The sequence below is a fragment of the Haliotis cracherodii genome, unplaced genomic scaffold (assembly GCF_022045235.1).
Source record: "Haliotis cracherodii isolate W230 unplaced genomic scaffold, xgHalCrac1.p SCAF_6, whole genome shotgun sequence".
Classification (NCBI taxonomy): Eukaryota; Metazoa; Mollusca; class Gastropoda; order Lepetellida; family Haliotidae; genus Haliotis; species Haliotis cracherodii.
Genome location: NW_027266319.1, coordinates 25,483,179 through 25,502,642, shown reverse-complemented (window position 1 = coordinate 25,502,642; position 19,464 = coordinate 25,483,179). Strand labels below are relative to the sequence as shown.

The 19,464-nt window shown below is 37.4% G+C and overlaps 1 protein-coding gene across 1 annotated transcript; it reads right to left on the bottom strand.

Annotated features, from left to right (window-relative positions):
• Window positions 1-2,845: 2,845 nt before the first annotated feature.
• LOC139446025 (transmembrane protein 121B-like) lies at window positions 2,846-17,856 on the bottom strand. Its single transcript, XM_071227289.1, has 2 exons — window positions 17,775-17,856; window positions 2,846-8,698 (listed from the first exon to the last, which is right to left on the bottom strand). The coding sequence occupies exon 2, from the start codon at window positions 8,605-8,607 to the stop codon at window positions 7,642-7,644; it is 966 nt and encodes a 321-aa protein (XP_071083390.1). The 5' UTR covers window positions 8,608-8,698; window positions 17,775-17,856; the 3' UTR covers window positions 2,846-7,641.
• Window positions 17,857-19,464: the final 1,608 nt, after the last annotated feature.

Below are 19,464 nucleotides of genomic sequence, written 5' to 3'. Positions count from 1 at the left end.
CAATTGGAATGAACCATTTGATATCCACAATGGCTGTTACTTGTCAAGTGACACGTTTTAGAATATCTCCGTGGCATTTGTAGTCATGATGGACATGTATGACTATCATGGGATACAATAAGCAAACGCCAACAAAGAACAATTTTGATACAGAACAATATATTGATCTCCGTGAAACATGATTTCATCATGACAGTGTCAACACGTGTCTGGTTTTCTGGTACGTCGATCATTTGATTTTCTGTTTTCTTTAGACCGCCGTCGCATGTCAGGGGACTGGTGTGCAGCGTCAGGCAATAAACACTAACTTTATGCAATTTGTGTGAATGGCGTGTGCTACCAACAGGTACATGCTTACCCTTTTCGCGAACACCTGGTGTCATCGCTGATTTTCAGTAGTCCTTATAAGTTCCACAGCTGTTTTGCCCTTTACGCCAATGAAATCTGTTTCGGCAGATAATCTTGACTGGTTATTCTCTTGCAGTGAAAATTCATATTACATTAACGTCATCTCAGGGAGACAGTGGCGTGGGGTCAATTGACAGTCCACAAGTCAGTATTGGGTATGATCACCATTAGCAGACGACCCGTGAAGATCAGGGGTAGAATAGGTCTTCAGCAACCCATGCTTGCTGTAAACGGCAACTATGCTTGTCGTAAGAGGCGACGAACGTGATCGGGTGCTCAGGCTTGCTGACTTGGTTGATACATGTCATCGTATCTCAATTGCGTGGATCGATGCTCATGTCAATCAGCGGATTGTCTGGTCCAGACTCAATTGTTTACAGACCGCCGAATGGAATAGCTGGAATATTGTTGAGTGCGGCGTTAAAACAACAAACATTAGGAGCCACACACAAGTTTCACAACGGCGCCTCATTGACGACACAAGATGGTTGGGGAATATTTGGGGGTGTCATTCCAGATCTGGACCAAGGTCTGTCGCAGCTGGACCAACGTCACCAGACCTGGTGAAACAGGGGGCCAAAGGAGTGTGGGGATGTTCTGTTTGACAGTGAAATCTTTGACCACTCGTGTCTGGATGTTATGCTGTCGTTATCGATATCGTCACATTGATCTGACGTAAGCCAGGGATGGTGCGGGCTATCAAAGTGAGTATTCTTGAGCAGAACAAAGCTCCAGGATTGTCTCCCTGTGGATATTACGGGGCAGAATAGGACCCATATCAACATAAGGAAATTGTTCTTTCTTGCCATTTTCTTGCCAGACAGCTCTTCTTAACTCGTCTCTTCGCTTTTAAGAACTACTGTACTGTGAATGCGCATGGCTTCATCCCGGATTTATGGAACATTCTGGAGAAGTATCTGCTTCTACCCTTCTTACATGCTTTCATGGAGCATTTCCCGTGCAAAGTTCCTGGAAGAAAATTGTAATGAAATCCATTCATGAACACGAAGAGAAGGAATGGAATACCCGAGTATCTCTAGATCACGACCTTAAACATTTCAGGAAAATACATTCCACCAGAAAGCCCCACACAGCCTGGTTCATAGCAAAAGCCCACCAAAACATTAATAAACAGTGTGCATTCATTGTTCATTTGTGTGCCCTCTGGAGTCCTGGCAATGTTTAAGGAAGATGCTTTCTCTGTGGTCTTCACTACGACGACCTTCTAACACACGCCCTGTGTCAATGTGAGACTTTTTGCATGTATCGAGACATCCCCTGGTGTGACATCAACATTGGTCCTGTGGAACTCAGTGTCCATCTCCAAGATAAATCCGACACTGATCTTGTTTCCTGTCCTGTCAGCCTCGTTTCCTTGTCCGATGAGGATCAAGAACTGTCCCAAATATCTGTGATAACCAGACTATATATGTGCAACTTCTAAAGTGACTCTTAATCCATGTAAAATCCCTTCTTTTCCCTTTTAGCTCATAACATGTTTTGTACTCTCCTATGGAGGAATCAAAGCACATATATCAAAGTGAGTATTCTTGAGCAGTACAAAGCTCCAGGATTGCCTCCCTGTGGATATTACGGGGCGGAATAGGACCCCAGGATTGTCAGTGAGTTAATGGAGGTTCTTTTACAGGGTTAACACAATGACCTGTGTATATATTCGAGTTTGGCCAAGCAGACCAGTGGTGGATAGAGCAATGCCATGGATTCGTGACACACAATCACCAAGGTCACACAGGTTGTAAATGAGTTGACACTTTAGTTGACTCTGCCACAAGCAGTGGTGGGTGTAGTGGTCCACTCCATCCAACAGTTTGTTAGTCACAAATGTACCTGAAAACAAAGAACATTTTTGAAGCAAGAAAACCTATTGTGTGTGCATGTGTGTGCCCGTCATCAAAATTTAACACCACATGCAGCAATATTCCAGGTATACATAGCATATGACGGCCTGAAAATTATCAAGTCTGGGCAGGATAAACCAGTGATTGATATTATGAGCAGCATCCCACGCCATCTTCGTATGATGACATGCATCAACCAAATCACCAAGTCTCACTAGTCAGTGTCAGTGAGTGTGTTGAGTTTAACGCCGCTTTTAACACTATTCCAGTTATATCGCAGCGTGTCAGCTTAATGTGTGAGGAAAGCTTGAAGTGATGCAGGTCTCACACGTTTACCACTTTGGTGAAACCCACGAGCACAGGTATGGTGTTGACAAACTTTGAAACATAATCGGGGTTAACTGGGATTCGAACCCAGAATCATAGGTTTCTGGCATGCCCAAGGGACGCAACTCTGCACAGTGAATCGCGGCGCCTTAGACGACTGGACCACCCGGGCCCCCCTACCATAGGTTGCTGGGGGCCAGTTCTAACCTGGATTCCCATGGGTATAACGACAAACACATTTTTTTGCTGGTGTAAACGAAATTTTATTGCAAGCTACCGGGTGGATATGTAACAAAAGAAAACACTTAACTAAGCATAACTGATAAATCTACACATAACTCAAGCTGCTATATAAGTGCAATAATCTTGAACGCAACGTTAAACGCCGTTTCACCTCACCACTCAAATATCCTATGGTTATCAATACACAGCAAGTATGAAAATAACCTACTCAAATGGGCAAAAAACATGGGTTGTAGCAGTATAGATCATTTGTAGCAGCTGTTTGAACTCCAAAACAGTTCCTAGAAAGTTGTCATCTCTCTTCCTGTCACTCACTTTTGTATAAGGTAAAATAATGAGAACTAAGCTGTAAATAACATCAGTTGATGGTGTATTAATTAACACAAACATAAAACTAATCGAACCAGGAGAATGTGTTATTCAAAACAATGCAGTTTGTCATAATCGTTGAATGTGAAAAGTGGCATAAGTTGCACAAAAAGTTCATCATGATATAAAATACAAAAAATACTGGGACAGTGATAAAAGCTAATGTGCAAGTCATGAAGGAGAAAAAGGTTTGGTTGGTCGGAACAACCTGAAACACACGTATTTCACTCTATGAACAGTATGTTGTCTTTTCTTTAACATGTTTAAGCTTCAAATGTTCAGTAGATAATTTTGTTGTTGTTTAATGCTGCACTCAGCAGTTTTCTAGCTATATGACTGCAGTCTGTAATAATCGAGTCCGGACCAGACAATCCAGTGATTGACATCATTAGCATTGATCTACACAATTGAGATACAATGACATACATCAACTAAGTCACCAGGCCAGATCACCCGACGATATGACAAACATAGTCGCCTCTTACAGCACAGTAGATAATAACAATAATGACAGATAACAGTACATATGGATTGCTAGGTCCATATGATACCAGCTGCTATCCAGACATGTCCCATGCAGGCCTAGAATGACATCATTACTTATCTGCATGCTTCCTCTCATCGTCTGTCTATAACTTAATGGATTTTCTGAACACATTAACATATTAGAACACGAAACATACATCTTAATCAATAAGGATATACAAGCTTATGCAACAAGGCAACTGTTTTCATGAAGCACAAATTTCTTCTTGTACACACTATTTGTTGCCAGGAAAACAACACCCAATTATCACAACTAATAATGTAATTTCAGTCTCTGATTTATGAAAATGTTAAAAAAATAACTTTCTATATAAACATTTCAAAGTCATTTTGAAAATAGAGTAGAAAAACAAAGAATGCAGACTGTTTTTTACATACACATGATAAATTGACAACATTCTTTAAAATATTTGCCACAATTTGTTTTCAAGACATTTCTAAGAAATATATATTGAGACTTAAAAATGTATAAAGAATGTCTTTTTCTTTAACAAGAGACAGCACTTCCACTACAATAAAAAAGGGTCATCAGTACAATCATGATATACCTCATGGAGTTCACCATCTTCACAGAGGTTAACACATAGCATCACCAAATTCTACTGTTAAAAATGCTAAATTTAAAACACCAGTATATTACAATGGTTCCGGGCAGAGATAAGTATTTGATTTTTTTTCATTAGTATATAGGACCTAAACAATATATGATGGTAACAAACATGTGTTATAGCATTAGTTGGTTATCAAAAATAGGTGACCAAAAGTAGGTAAATGTCTTCAAAAGGACATACATTTCAAATTAAAAGTTAAAAAATATCAACAATATTTTACAATATTTTCAACATTTTCAATAGCAAAATATGTTCATCAAAGTTATAACTACTTTGCTGCCATGCTGGTGTGAGTGAGTTGGTTTAAGACCGCATTGAAAAGTATTGCAGTTACATAACAATTGTCACCTTGTCACCTTAATGCACAGTGGGAGGAAAGCCTGAAGTGATGCAGGTCTCAGATGTTTACCACTTTGGTGAAACCAACAAACACCTAGAAACACCACTGGGGCAAACTTGTAATCAATAGAACCCACCATCATAGGTTTCTGGTGTCACTAAGGGACGCAACTCTGCACAGTGCCTTAGACAACTTGGCCACCGGTGACCCCATGCTGGTCTGAACGTGATGAAGATGGAAGCAGACTAAATATACTGCATGTACAAAACTAGAGATGCAGCAAGTATATTCTTCATGAAGATGGTACACAGATGGCTATGTGCTTTGCAGAGTTCCATCCCTTAGCCATACCAGGATCTGCTGATAGATCGTTGAAATCATACTTTACCAGATTATGATCCTTATTTTATCTGTACAATATCCATTGCTAGTGGGTTTTACAAACCTCTATCTTAGTCTCTGTGACTGTATCATTTTATCCACATCCACACAGAGATATAACTGGCTAACTTCAAAACAGTGATACATCACAGATTAAATCTGGTTAGATGAACAGAGTGAATCACAAACATCTTAACTAAATCTCAAATAGCTTTGAGGAACTGAGGACGACATTCTTTCAGAATGTAACATTTAAAAGTGTTAAAAGTTCAGAATAGAAACAGAGTACTTAGTCACTTCTCACCAGTCAAAGGCAAGCAACCTAGTGACTATTGCTATACACTGTTCATAGTTACAGGGTGACATTGTACAAAGCAATTTTAGCACTAAGGTGATCGTAACTCCCATATCTGAACATAGACTCACAACAGTCTTAGAGCTGAGATTGTTTTGTACAACGACACCCATGTCTGTAGTGACTAAGTGTAATGGTAGTGAATGAGATGGTTACCATGGTTACAGACCAATAACCCCACTATACATCAAACTGGGAAACTAAATGTTGCATTCCTGACAGAATTCTTCGATCTACAAAATCTGTCACAAAAGTGGTTCTGTAAATAAATACATCAAGTACAAACATTATTTTTCAATCTTTCCTTCCGTTAAACAATGATAAAGCCAGCCCCATAAAGTCAGGGGACAACTCAAAAACACAAGGATGATTGTCAAACTGTGAATGATCTGAATGAATAAAACTATCTATGAGAGTGAGTGAGTGAGTGAGTGAGTGAGTGAGTGAGTGAGTGAGTGAGTGAGTATTGTTTTCCCAAATTGGCTGTAGCCAACGTGTAGTCAAATCACCGCAGTCTGGAAATACTTTTTGCATGCAGTAGTAGAAACAGCTTGGTGGATCCTTGAGTTGTGTTGTGGGTAGTACCTACCTTCATACAGAGACCATCAAATTCTTTGATTATTAATATAAGGGTTTTCCTGAGGATCCTATGACTGTAGATATGTACAATTAGTTATTCCCTATGTGTTTAGATAACAATTACCTATGTAGACCTGCAATAAATCAATTTAATGCTTAATATGAACTAGGCTGAACATTAGGCTGATTAAATGTTTAAAATTGAATTTTCTACTTCTTCATTGTTCATCTTAATATACTGGTATGTACCGGTAAACATTTCTGTGACAGTGAATTCTTAATTTTGTATTGGTATTCATATTAAAATTTCTATTTGATTTTCTGCAATATGAACAAGTCAAGTGGACTTGTTACAGTTAACACTACATACAAATATTAACTAGCAATGACTAAATAAACAATAAGATAAATACTTTAGTTCCGTGTAAAATCTCCCTTACTTTCAAAATGTAATTCTTAATAACTGTAACTGTATAAGTTGATAACTAGATATATATCCTAGGTCCATTGATGCAACTTGACGACCTCATAATGCTTATTGTGTTGTGCGATCAATCCAGTTATGGACTTTAGAACTAATTTATATTTTCACTTGTCTGCAACAAATGACATGCTACAGAGTTGCAATCTACCTAATGGAATAAAGTGGTAGTCCACAGTGAAATGTAACTAGTGAGGTAATCCTTAAGTTACTTTCGAAGCCTGGACGTGTTTATCATCTTACCTTGCATGTAAAATACCAATTCTATTGGTGACTGATGTTTTGATAAATTTCAATAAACCCCACTACATACCCAATACAACTGGAGAGAAGACTCTGTAATCTCTGCAATACAAGCTCCTTACAGCAAAATGGATGTTTTGTAATGCTTACTAACAATGACCTAAAATATATGTGATGCAAAAATATAAACAAATATGGCAACAAACAATTTGTATCTAAAACCATTGTGGTAAGTAATACATGCTGTAGGCTTAACCCACACATGTTGGCTGGCAGTATTTTTTCCCTTTATGCGAAACATCTAATAAATAATTCAAAAGAAATTAATTTTCATTCTACTGCATTTTTGCGAATAATCATTATGTTGATGTAACAATGAAACATTTCCAAACACACAACATGAACACATTTAAATGAAAACTTTGAAACAATAATACAATAGGCAGTGATAAAAATCTAAGTTTGTTTGACAGAAAAATATGTTAAATATCAAACTTAAGTGGGTAAAGTATGGCCATGTATGCTGAAATTAAATTTCAAGAATTTCCTGTCTTTCTGCAAAGCCATGCTGATGTAGTATAATGATTGTCAAGTTTGTATTGCAAACAAACATCAAGAAATTGAATTTAGTGTTCAATTCACAGAACAGAATGGAATTGTGACTACTTTAACTTTCAAAGTGACGCCTTAATTGCCATTTTGTCCCATCACAGTTGTGTCAGGAGAAAAAGAGTGAGATGTCATGACCCTTGCCCTTCAGCTGACCTTTGCCCTTGTTATGACCTTCACCCAATAAATCAAGAGTGAGATGTCATGACCCTTGCCCTTGTGATGACCTTCACCCAACACATCAAGAAAGAGATATGTCATAACCCTTGCCCTTGTGATGACCTTCACCTTCATGTTTGAAGACTCTTATCAAAGCTGGCATTATGATCCCTCAGCATTATCTCTTCCATCTCCCTTTTCTTCGCACCATCCGTTTCATCCGTACCACCATGCATTCGCCGGAATCGACCTTTGTTGTAAAAGTCATAGATCACCAGACCAATGACAAGAAAGTTCTTCATGATGAAGGTGGACACGTCTTGATCCAGTCGATGCCAGAGGATGAGACGCAGCGTAAACAGCGGGGTGTTGATGACTAGCAACAGCAGCATCTTGTGTAAAGTCTCCAGTGTTTCTGGAAGGAACTTGTAGCCAAAGTGTATCCGACTCAGCGCCATGAGTGGGAGAGTGGGGATGATGAGGTTGGCACACGCTATGCAGATGATTCCCCAGTCAAGTCCTGGGAGAATTTTAAGAGCGTCCACATTTTCCTTTTCAAAAAACACATCCAGGACATCAACAGAATCTAAAATATCAAACACGACAGTTTGTGTAAGAATGTCGATGTGTTTTTGTCGTTCACTTTTTGGTGGGGCATCATGATGTGATAACAACAGCAGTACGAACACTAAAGCTGAAAGAGCAACAGCGATCTTGAGAGTATTTGGACCAAAGAAATCTTCTTCTTTAAGTTTCCATGCAAAGTTTTTAAATATTATTCCAACACGAACTGCAAGAATGATCGAGTACACAAACCAGGCGAAGAACCCAAGAGGGAGACTGCCTGCCCGAACAGGGGCCTGTTCATTTGAAGTACTTTTAACAAGTTGAAGGTGACGATATGAGAAGAGAAATGCCATGATGAATATAAAGATCAAGGCTACATCGGCTGCTATCCATGCAAACCAGTAGCTGTTGTTGTGTTGGACCAGATAGTAGTCTATTATAGCACCCTGAAGGATAACAAGCCCTATACACAGGACACGGGTGGGAATCAGGTAACAGGCATCACAACGTTTGTAGGGGTTCACATCCATGTTGGAGTGATGAATTCCAACTTTGCAGCAGCTTTTAGTTTTATGAAAAGTCACTTGCAGGAGCTATCTCTGATCTGGCGTCATGCTGCATCTGAAATGGAAAATGATGTATTTCAATTAAACATTTTATTAAAGACCTTAATAACCTATGGTCTTAATGATAGTTTTGATGGTCAAACTTATCCTAAATAAAATCAAGCCCAGAGGAATGGGTTGAGAATTTTGAGAAATGGAGGAATAAAATTTTGATGTTTGACATTATTGATCATCCTGTTCAACTAAAGAAGTAATACTCCAAGTACTTAATGTAAGAAATATATGATTTGTTGTCATGGTTATCATTTTCTTCATATGCTGATTATTCTAATGAATATCATGGCTTTAACTTTATTTTTTGTTTGTTTCTTGTTTAACAACTCACACTGCAATATTTCAGCTGATAATCGAGTGAACGAGACAATCCACCGATGTCGGGGTACGGTAAATGAAGTTGCCTCCCATGACCAGCATAGGTTGATGGGCACCTATTTTAACTTGGAATACCCACTGTAGGGGTGTCATGGAAAATATTGCTATATTGCTATTGGTAAGCACTTAAAGTCAATAAATCAATTATTAATTAAGTTTCCGATCAATAGTATCAAGTTGAGGAATATCGTTTCGATTGTATTCACCATATCAATAAAATACATGCAATGCTGTTCAAATTTGTTTTTCTTTTGATGAGAGGTAGTAATTTACACATGGTAATGTGGAAGTTTCTTTTTCTTAAATTTTTAGGGAAAAGAAAAAACGAATCAATCATATCTCAAACTTTACATTTTATCGCATTCAAAGGAAACTTCAGTTCCAAGGTATAATTCAGCTCTAAAATCCATCTAAAATGATACACTGAAAACTATCGATATTTATCGCAATAGCTGCTTGCAATATCAATAGTGATCGCAATAGTTTCTTTCAATATCAATAGTGATCGCAATAGTTTCTTTCAATATCAATAGTTATCGCAATAGTAATTTTCAGACCAATAGTCACCTCTCCCCCACAGGGAACTCTAAATGTCATCACAATCATGGCAACATGTAAACAATCAAGATCCAGATAAGTTACCTACTTTTGTAAAATACGCACAACAAATCCCTATAACACAAATATTTTGAGTTGATTGCATGCTTGTGTAATTGCCCAAAGTAGCCTTTCAGTTTGTGTATCTGTTTGTCTTACAGATCTTTGTTCTAAAAAAACTGATCGAGTACAGGCATCATGAATTTGAAGTATATACTGCAATGAATAATGCAAAATGTGCTACGTTTCGCTTATTGTCTCTTAGACATTTATCGCTGGAGTGAGCTAAGGCGAAGTGTTACACACATGGGCCATCACCTTGACAGATGTAAATAGGAAATCATCTGAAACAGCATTTTAAGCAGAATTACATCTAAAAAAGGTTCCATCTTGGGTAAAAACTACACCATAGATTGGACCCAAGGTAGTATGAATATACTGAATATATATCCAAAGTAAACTAACAATACGCAAAGTGAATTATAACCTGTGAATAAATACTCAATGGCTAAAGAAAGGATCTGGGCCCTGTATCAAGACAAACCAGTGCTTTATAGCAAGATGATGTCAGGGACACAATCAAACAGCTGACATCATAAGTTGTCAACTGATCTGTCGGGGTATATGGTATGATGTACCCTGTGTGAGCGTATGTACCCCAAGCTGTAAGACGAAGGACTGATCTCACCGACATTCATTCATACAGATCCGGAATATGTTTCGAAGTTTCACAGACTAAAAAGATTTGATTCAGCCATTTTGACAGCAAGCAGACGACGAAAACATACTGAGCTCCTTCCCTTCACCCTATGCATTTGGATAAGCATCAGTTCATATCAGCTAAATGATACTAGAGCGGGTTACATGGATAATAATTGCCTGCTCATTAACTAATCGGAAGCTAGTATTTTATGTAAGGTGAGATAATGTATTCTGTAAGAAAGTGGTGTTACTACAGCATTGAGGACTCAATGGGGGTGACCATCAGGGAATGTTTCCCACATGGAACTTCTATATACTGAGAGAAACAAATAAGGGAACACAATTTCATTGCAGTGTCCCTTTATTTATTTCCATTTTTTTACCCAGTGACATCCATAACTTGGGAACAAATGCTGGAAAACAATAAAGGAGCGCTTGTATTTTCATGTGTTCCCTTATTTGTTTCCCTCAGTATATAACTTTAAGGTCTTGCTTTGCTAACTTGGTTGATGAATGTCATCGTATCCTAATTGCATACCAATATTGATGCTCGTTATATCAATCACTGAATTGTCTGGTCCACACTCGATTATTTACAGACCGCCGTCATATAGCTGGAAAATTGCTGAGTGGGGCATTAAACAGCAACAACATTATCTACCGAACATTTGAAGCTTAAACATGTTAAAGAAAAGATAACATACTGTTAAAATACAGTAAAATATATGTGTTTCAGGTTGTTCTGACCAACCAAACCTTTTTTCTCCCTTTTGGGTTGCGGGAATATTGCTGAGTGCAGCATTAAAAAACAAATAAACAAACAGATTTCAAATTAAGTGTCTGTGACCAGCAAATTAGGATAGTTTGAAAAGTCATTACATTTAACATGCTTGAGGAAATTCATAAAGGCAACCTGGCCTTCAACCAGAACAAAAAGATTGTGAGAGTTTAGTATGGTTTACTTGCCTGGGGAAAGCTGACAACTGCCTGACCCTGATTCTGTAGCCAATGGTGAAATTCTGACAGCATTACTCATACAAACTTCACTACACAAGATCAGATATCAGACCCACCTCACAAACACGTGCAGTACACATGGAAGTGATGTTTACTATGTTTACAGAGGCTGGAAACAAAGACAACTCTTATCCCTGTACAAGTGCTTCCTTATGGCTTTTTCTCAACTTCCTTCCTAATCAACGAATGTCACGGTGACCTAGCGACCTCTGATGTGTTATTGATTACATTATGTTATTTTGTCCAAAATTGGTATTTCATTAAAGGTCTTATTTTCTTTATTTCAATTATGTTTTAACATTGCATTTGATGCATTAATGTGACATAAAATTGAAAGCCTCCTCTATATTGGTCCTGTTATCAGTGAAATATAAGTCACATCGACCAAGCCATGACATCAATAATAGTCATATCAACATGAATTGGGAAATTGCATATTTCAATTTCAGAATTTTATTGACATTTGCAGCTGAGCCAAATATCAGCCTCTGAGCAGGTCTAGTTAAATCTATGCTACTGTTAGCACGTCACAAGATTTAAATGTTGCTGATACCGATCAATTTTGCAGAACATACACCAACATGTTATGATTATTTTTGGATTTAGCTATTACCATCTGAATGCTTGCTATGAATCATGGGAATGAGTTAAAAACTGTATTTCTATTTTTAGACATGACATCAGTAGTCCCTGCTCATCTGAGCATAATATCTCTGATCAGAAGCTATAAATACATCTATTGGGGCAGACAAAATGTAGTTCCTGTTTTGTTGTTGAACCTACCCCAGTCGTGACTTTAGGCACAAGCCTAATACCAAGTTTAGTAAAATTCAGTTTGGTCTAGTAAACTTCGCTAATAAAAATCCATATGACCACAATAAAATGTACAATACAATGATGCTTACAACCATGTTCAGGCTACCAGGGTTAGAAACTGGCACTAGTCCTGTTAAAGCGTTCGCTTGTCACGCCGAAGACCCGCGTTCGATTCCCTACATGGGTATAATATGTGAAGCCCATTTCTGGTGTCCCCTGCTGTGATATTGCTGGAATATTGCTAAAAGCGGCATAAAACCATACTCACTCACTCACTCACTAGTCCTGTAGTCCTTGCCAAACTGCCCAATGGTTAAGGTATCATAAGGACTAGTAGAAATTTGCCGTTTATAAGGGCACTGCTATTTGTTGTCATTATAAGGTTTCATTATAGTCATTATAGTTTCTACCACTGGCTAGTGGACTCAAAAGTGTTGAGCACAGACAGCTACCCTAGATGGGTGGGATAAGCACCTTCGTTGCCCCAGAGGATTTCCATGCTTTAACCAAGAATTGAATAAAATGTTTAGAGTGAGTGAGTGGAGCGGAATGGAGTGGAGTGGAGTGGAGTGGAGTGGAGTGGAGTGGAGTGGAGTGGAGTGGAGTGGAGTGGAGTGAGTGAGTGAGTGTTAGCAATATCACGGCAGGAATGAAAAAGTTTAAAAAAATTCAGATGTGTTCATATGAATGAGAACAAGACTTTGTTATTTTTTAATAACTGCATATTTGAGATTTATGACAACACTAAACAAGCTCAAAGCATCTATGGATAAGGATCAAATGTGTACTATGTACTAAGTAAGGATAAGATATATGGATGAACAACTTCTTTATTAAAATTAGGAGTGACATTTCGTAGTAGGTTCTAACACCATTATCAAGCAAGTGATGTACTAGTAACAGTACTACAGAGTATGGTTAACAAGTATCTATACAAAACAAAATTATACATACTGTAGAACAAAGTGTAAATACTCCAAGGAACTGTTGACATTTGTTTTTATATTTATTTGCTACGACAGAAACCTTCTCTGCCACTCTGGACTTCTTAGTATTTTTGTAAACATTTATAGAATTACAGAATAACTTTGGTAATCTGGGAAATAAATATTGGAACACAAGAATTTAGCTGAAATATTTTGAGCAGTCCTATGACAGATACCACAGAAACTGGTGATGTCAGCTTTTAGTAAAACCTTTTCAAAAATGACAGTTGACCTACTATTACATTACTAAGCAGGACTGTTAGACATTGCTTGAATCTAAAATGTGCCGGTAGGACGAGAGCTGATAATTTTGAAGAAAAACATAAGGTTTATGAATAACAACTTCTGGTGAATTGCATATAGCAACGTTTTGATATAAGTTCTTAGACCGTTATCAAACTGGAGTGACGAATTGATGTAAGAATCTACATCTGTCATCAAAACGTTGCTATATCCAACCAGAAGTTGTTATCCATAAATTTGTACATTTTTCTTATCTATTTGCCAACATTTAGAATGCCAATCAAACAGATAATTCTGAAACTGCTTTCGTGATCAACATTAACCTGCCAGGCCGGTGATTAGTTTTGGCAACGTGTATCATGTTAATACCATGTTAACGGTAGTGCATGATAAGCAGTGATAAGGGATCACACATCTACTGACATACTTTATTTCAGGCAGGAATACGAGCTATTATGTAAACATGAGAACTTCCTGAGTAACGTCCTCCAAGCTAATCTTGGTCACTGGGAAGGATGGCAGGTCACCACGTACTTGCCCACATGTACTGCCTGGACTGTAAACTAAACTGTAAAACATCTCATTCACTTACAGGCTTAAAGACAACTTTATCTTAAAAACAAGCCATCATCTGACTCTGAGTATTTACAATTTCTGTGTGACGCCACACCCCACGTTGTAGTGCAAGTATTCGTGATAGAAAACGTATGATGTCCGAAAACCTATGCTGCTGAAAGCTCTGTCAAAAACAGGACAATCCGCGACGATTATTTTTACGAGGAAGATGATTTTTCCCCGAGGACTACTGTTTTAAAAAACGTGATTTTCCACGTTTCCGCGGAGATTTCACATCCCTGGATATTACATAATGGGCTACATCCAGAGCTCCAGAGAAGCTTTTGGTGTTGTGGGTATTTCACCCATGCATTTTAAAATCATTGGGTATCAGTAATTCTATATGGGTATTCAAATTTCTGTTACCCACTAGTTTTTACATATGTGGGTATTTAAGTTAAATATTTAAAAACACTATTCATCTAGTCCCTGCAAACTGGTGTCGTGTGGGTTCAAGAGCTTTATAGGACTCAAAAATACCATGATACTTCCACAAGAAAGTGTGATGGCAAATGATCATGATGTAACTGTCATCGTGGAGTTTGCCAAGGTTGACGGAATGCCCGTTTATAATTTCAAAATAAGTTGCTGATTTGCTAATCGAATACACAGGGTTATTTCACAATATTTTGATGATACGCACAAGTTTTATTTTTGTAGCGTATCTGTAATATTCATTGCGTATTTGATTCGCATGGATTTTATTTTACTGTGTATTTCTGCATTTCTGATGCGTATTTTACGCAGATACGCAGCTTATCTGGAGCTCCGTACATCCTTTATTGTTTCTGCATCTAACTAACGCATATATTAGCACCTATGAGGGATATGTTTTGTTTGTTTGTTTGTTTGTTTGTTTTATGACACATTCAGCAGTATTCCAGCTGTCAGCAGACTCTATGTAATCATGTCCGGACAAGACAATTCAGTGATTGATATTGTGAGCTAAGATCCATATTGTCAGGATAGTACAGTATGATGTTACTCAATCAACCAAGTCACCAAGCTGATCACCTGATCCATTTGGTCGCCTCTTATGACCAGCATAGGTCAGCCCCAGATGAATTCTGTGTTAAAATTATCAAAATTCAGCCGTCAGTTTTGTTGGAAAAAATAAGTGGCAAAAAATCTTAAATTATCTCTACCAACTATAGCCATAACAGCTGAGCAGGATCATTTAACACAAATAGATATTAGAGCTGTATATTGGCCAAGAATTGTATTGCAATATTTATTTTGCGATATATATTGTGAATTTGCTGTATATTGTGAACATTGACATTGATTGAGACTGACTGTACAAGTGCAACAATTAACTATTCTTTTCAGTTTAGGCTGGTAATGAACATTTCCTAAATATAGCCACTTGCTGTCACCTGAGTGCTGACCCTTTATTGCTCTATTTAGCCATATATAACAGTGATTAATCCAAGATTATTAACTGAGTGTCCTTGGCTGGCAAATTGGGGGAAAATAAATTGTGACTTTTTAAAAGTTTGTATTTTCTTAAATTCAGAGGTATTTTCAGATTGCATTTAATGCAATAATATACAACCCAGCATTAAAAGCTGTTCCTATTTATTGGTCTTGTCATAAATGAACACAGGTTACTTCTACAAATCCATAAAATTAGTTATTAATAATATACATCATTATATTTTCACATGAATTGGGAAATGTTTAATTCCAAATTGGGAATATTTTTTTGATATTTGCCGTAGACTTGGGGCTGAATATCGTCCTCTGAGCAGGTCTAGATAAATCCCTCTATAACATGCTGGTCATTATGTTTCTTAAATTTCCACCAAAACATTATTCTGTCACACAGAACCTGAAACAAACATATCCAATGTATCATGATGTATAGACCATGCAAGTCTATAATAGTTGGCAAGTCTAGATTACTGCAGTTTCAAGCTAAAAATAAGAGTCTCTGGGCTCCTTTACATTATATTGTATAAAGATCATTTTTTTCTGTAAAATATTTTTAATTTCAGAGGCTAGATGTTAGTATACCAAAACAATAAACCTGCATCATGTGCATGGACCTAAAATAGTCTTGTTTACACTAAACTTTCAGTGTTGTGGAATGATCAGATCTGGATGCTACATCAAATTTCAAGGTGTACGCAAATTTCAAGATTACAGGTGTTTTGAGGTTTATTTGACATGCACGAAAAGAAAGGTAATTCTTCCAGAAAGGGACGTAATATTTTATTGACACATTTACCTTCAGATTTCAGCAATGCCTTCAAATTACAAGGTACACACAACTCACAGTACACCTTGTAATCACAAGGCAAGGGAGGTAACCCATGGTGTATTTAGAAAACTTTAAGACGCATTTTCTCTGTTAAATGCAATACACGTTAAAGTGCAAAATTGGAAAGTGTTCAACATTCATCTCTAATGTTATGTCTTGTGTTAAAACTTCTCCAATTTCAACAAGTCATCAGAAGATGACAAATCCCCCCAGCCCCCACAAATTCAAAAGAACAAATCATCTGACTGTAACTCTAAGTCCAGCTTGATGAGAGAACTTCTATCTAATCAGTCTGTCGGTATACAAGAGTAGTTATTGAGCTATCAAAACAATACGATGGACTTTGAATTCAGAACTTTGAATAAATTTCTATAGGTACATTCCAATATGTACAGAGGCAAAACAGGGATCGTGCCTCAAAAATGATTAGATTGGTTTCTCTGGATCCTCTGATGTCATATCGCAATGAACTGTAACTACATTTGCTGAAAAACAAAACTTCACAATATTTAATAGATATATAGCCAAGTACCCTATTTTTAAACGACACCAATTTACGAACAGCCATATTGAAAGTGATTTAGTCACATTATAACAAGAGGTGGGATGTCAACAAGGCTGTCGCTCTGTGAGTACACACGTTCGGCCTGTCAAAATTGGGTTTATGTGAAATACTGTACACCTGTCAGAAGAGTCCGTCATCATTCAGAATTATGGTGCCTGTGTCATGAGTGGAATAGTGTGAACATTATCATTTGACAAATATATATGTTTTGTGACTAGGTTTCAAACTTTCGATTACTGTTTGAGTTTTAATGCCAACCTGCAAGAATTGTGCACCAAAACTCCCCTGTTCATTCATGGAAACCCTGCTAAAGTACCAAACCTATCAACAGAAGTTTAAAGACCATGCAAAAGAGAGCACGCCTTTTACAAAGGATTATTTTTCTTTCAGCTTGGAGCTAATTTCTATTGTTGAAGAAATCACCTACTGGTGTGAAGCAGAATTTGAGTTTGATTTGCTCATCCCTCGAAATATCAGCAATGCCATCTTAACTGTTCCAAAATAGAATATGTCAGGATACAAGGCTCTTTGTTACATGATGATAGTGTTCCATGCCTATGGCAAATCGTAATGCTTACAACAGAGTTGTGGTCAATATGACAAAAGCCCAGTAATTTGAGTGCGGCATTGAAATTTATAAACACCTTGTATTTTATTTAAAACCTACATCACATCACAGAGTATGTTCCCGGTTCGCTACGTGACACGTCCCTTAAATTATCTTAATCAAAATCTCAAAAATGACCCATGACCAAAATAGAACACATTTCCGCTCTTTGTCGTTTCGTTTTCTGTCCACGACCGATGACATTGACCAGCTGTTTACCTGTATTCTACCGTTAGTAAGGTGAATAAATTACTCCAAACCGTAGTACCATAACAGAAAAATACTCACATTTTCATAGATGATTTGCTGTTATTCATGAGCGACCTTGGACGCATTGTTGGAGCAATTGTTTGCTAATATTAGATAACGTTGTTTTGAGTTTCCGCGCTAAAAATAACGCTGGCATGGAAATAGTATTATCTTGCCAACTTGCTCTATTGCTATTCCGTTTTAGAGGATTCTGTTGAACATGCCCCCAAATCTCGTTTATCGTGAAATAACAAATATAACAGTGTTGGGCGGGTCTAAACATCCATAACACTATATATCATCAGGTCTTTGAAAGGCATATAGACTACATATCATCTATAACAAAGTGAGAATACACTTAGCATCGGACATATCATAATTTTTTTAACGATGGACGATGTACATGAATTGACGTGACAACCTATCAGCTGTTTTATTTTCAGATATATTTATCATGAATGTCACCGACAAATTAGAAAACTGTTTTACATTAAATGCCACAGGCAAATGTGTTAACATCTAAAATTTGAATTACTTTACATTTAAAAAATACATTAATGACGACGCTAATCACAGCTTAGGATAATGTATGTACGTTTGGGGTACGAACACACAAACACTCAAGTCGAATGTTCATGTACACGATTTATCCAACCCTTTTACAAATTTTCCGACATTGTTTTAATTATTTGGACAAACGCACAGTTGAAATCGAAGAGTGAGTGAGTGGCTATCGTTTGACGCCACAGTCAGCGTGATTCCATCTATATCAGACCGCCTCCGTGGTCTAGTGGTAGAGCGTCCACCCGGAGAGCGGAAGGTCCGGGGTTCGATCCACGGCCGCGTCATACCAAAAGACGTTGTTGTTGTTGTTACTCTGTCTGGAGCTCGGCATTAAAGGGTTACAAGTACTGGTCGGCTCGGAGCCAGTATACTGTGTCTGAGTGGGGTATGTTAAAACTGCGGCATTGTTTCTCAGTGGGCTAGCATCAGTCCGGACTAGTACAAGCAGCCACACACATACACACACGTGCATGCACGTCGCTATATAAGTGCAATAATCTTGGACGCGACGTTAAACCCCATTTCACCTCACCATCTATATCACAGGTGGCTGTAAATCATTAAAAATGGATACAAACTCAAAACGGTCATACAAAAAAGGAAAAATTTAAAGTAAAAAAGTTTCAATTGATTTAGAGTAAGTTTTGTAACTGGTTTGGGGCTATAATTTATAACTCATAACATTTTGTAAACACATACACATATACTAGTATATATCAGATCTATGGAACTATTCATAGTAGAAGATATAGCCTGAAACACCATCCAGATACACCACTGTTAAAGATCTTAATTATGAAATGAATATAGGTATAATTCATAAACAATTTTTTAATATATTTAATTTATTTTTCAAAAATGTGTCCTTTTTGACAATTTACTGTGGACATTTTGACTTGGGGTCTGAGGTTTTTTTCACCAACGTGTTTGTGGCCATTTTGACTCTAACCAGCGTACAGTAATGCATGGGTACCTATTCTGACCAGGAATTCTCACACGTTGAATATAAAGTGCACTATCTTGGCATTTATACTTGGATTTAAAACAACATTTAATGTAAGCCATTGGCACACGTTTGCTTATATGACGATGAAAAAAATACACTCGCCATGAGGACAGAAAAGAAATCGCGTGTCAAAGTTATAATTTCAATAAAACATATAAC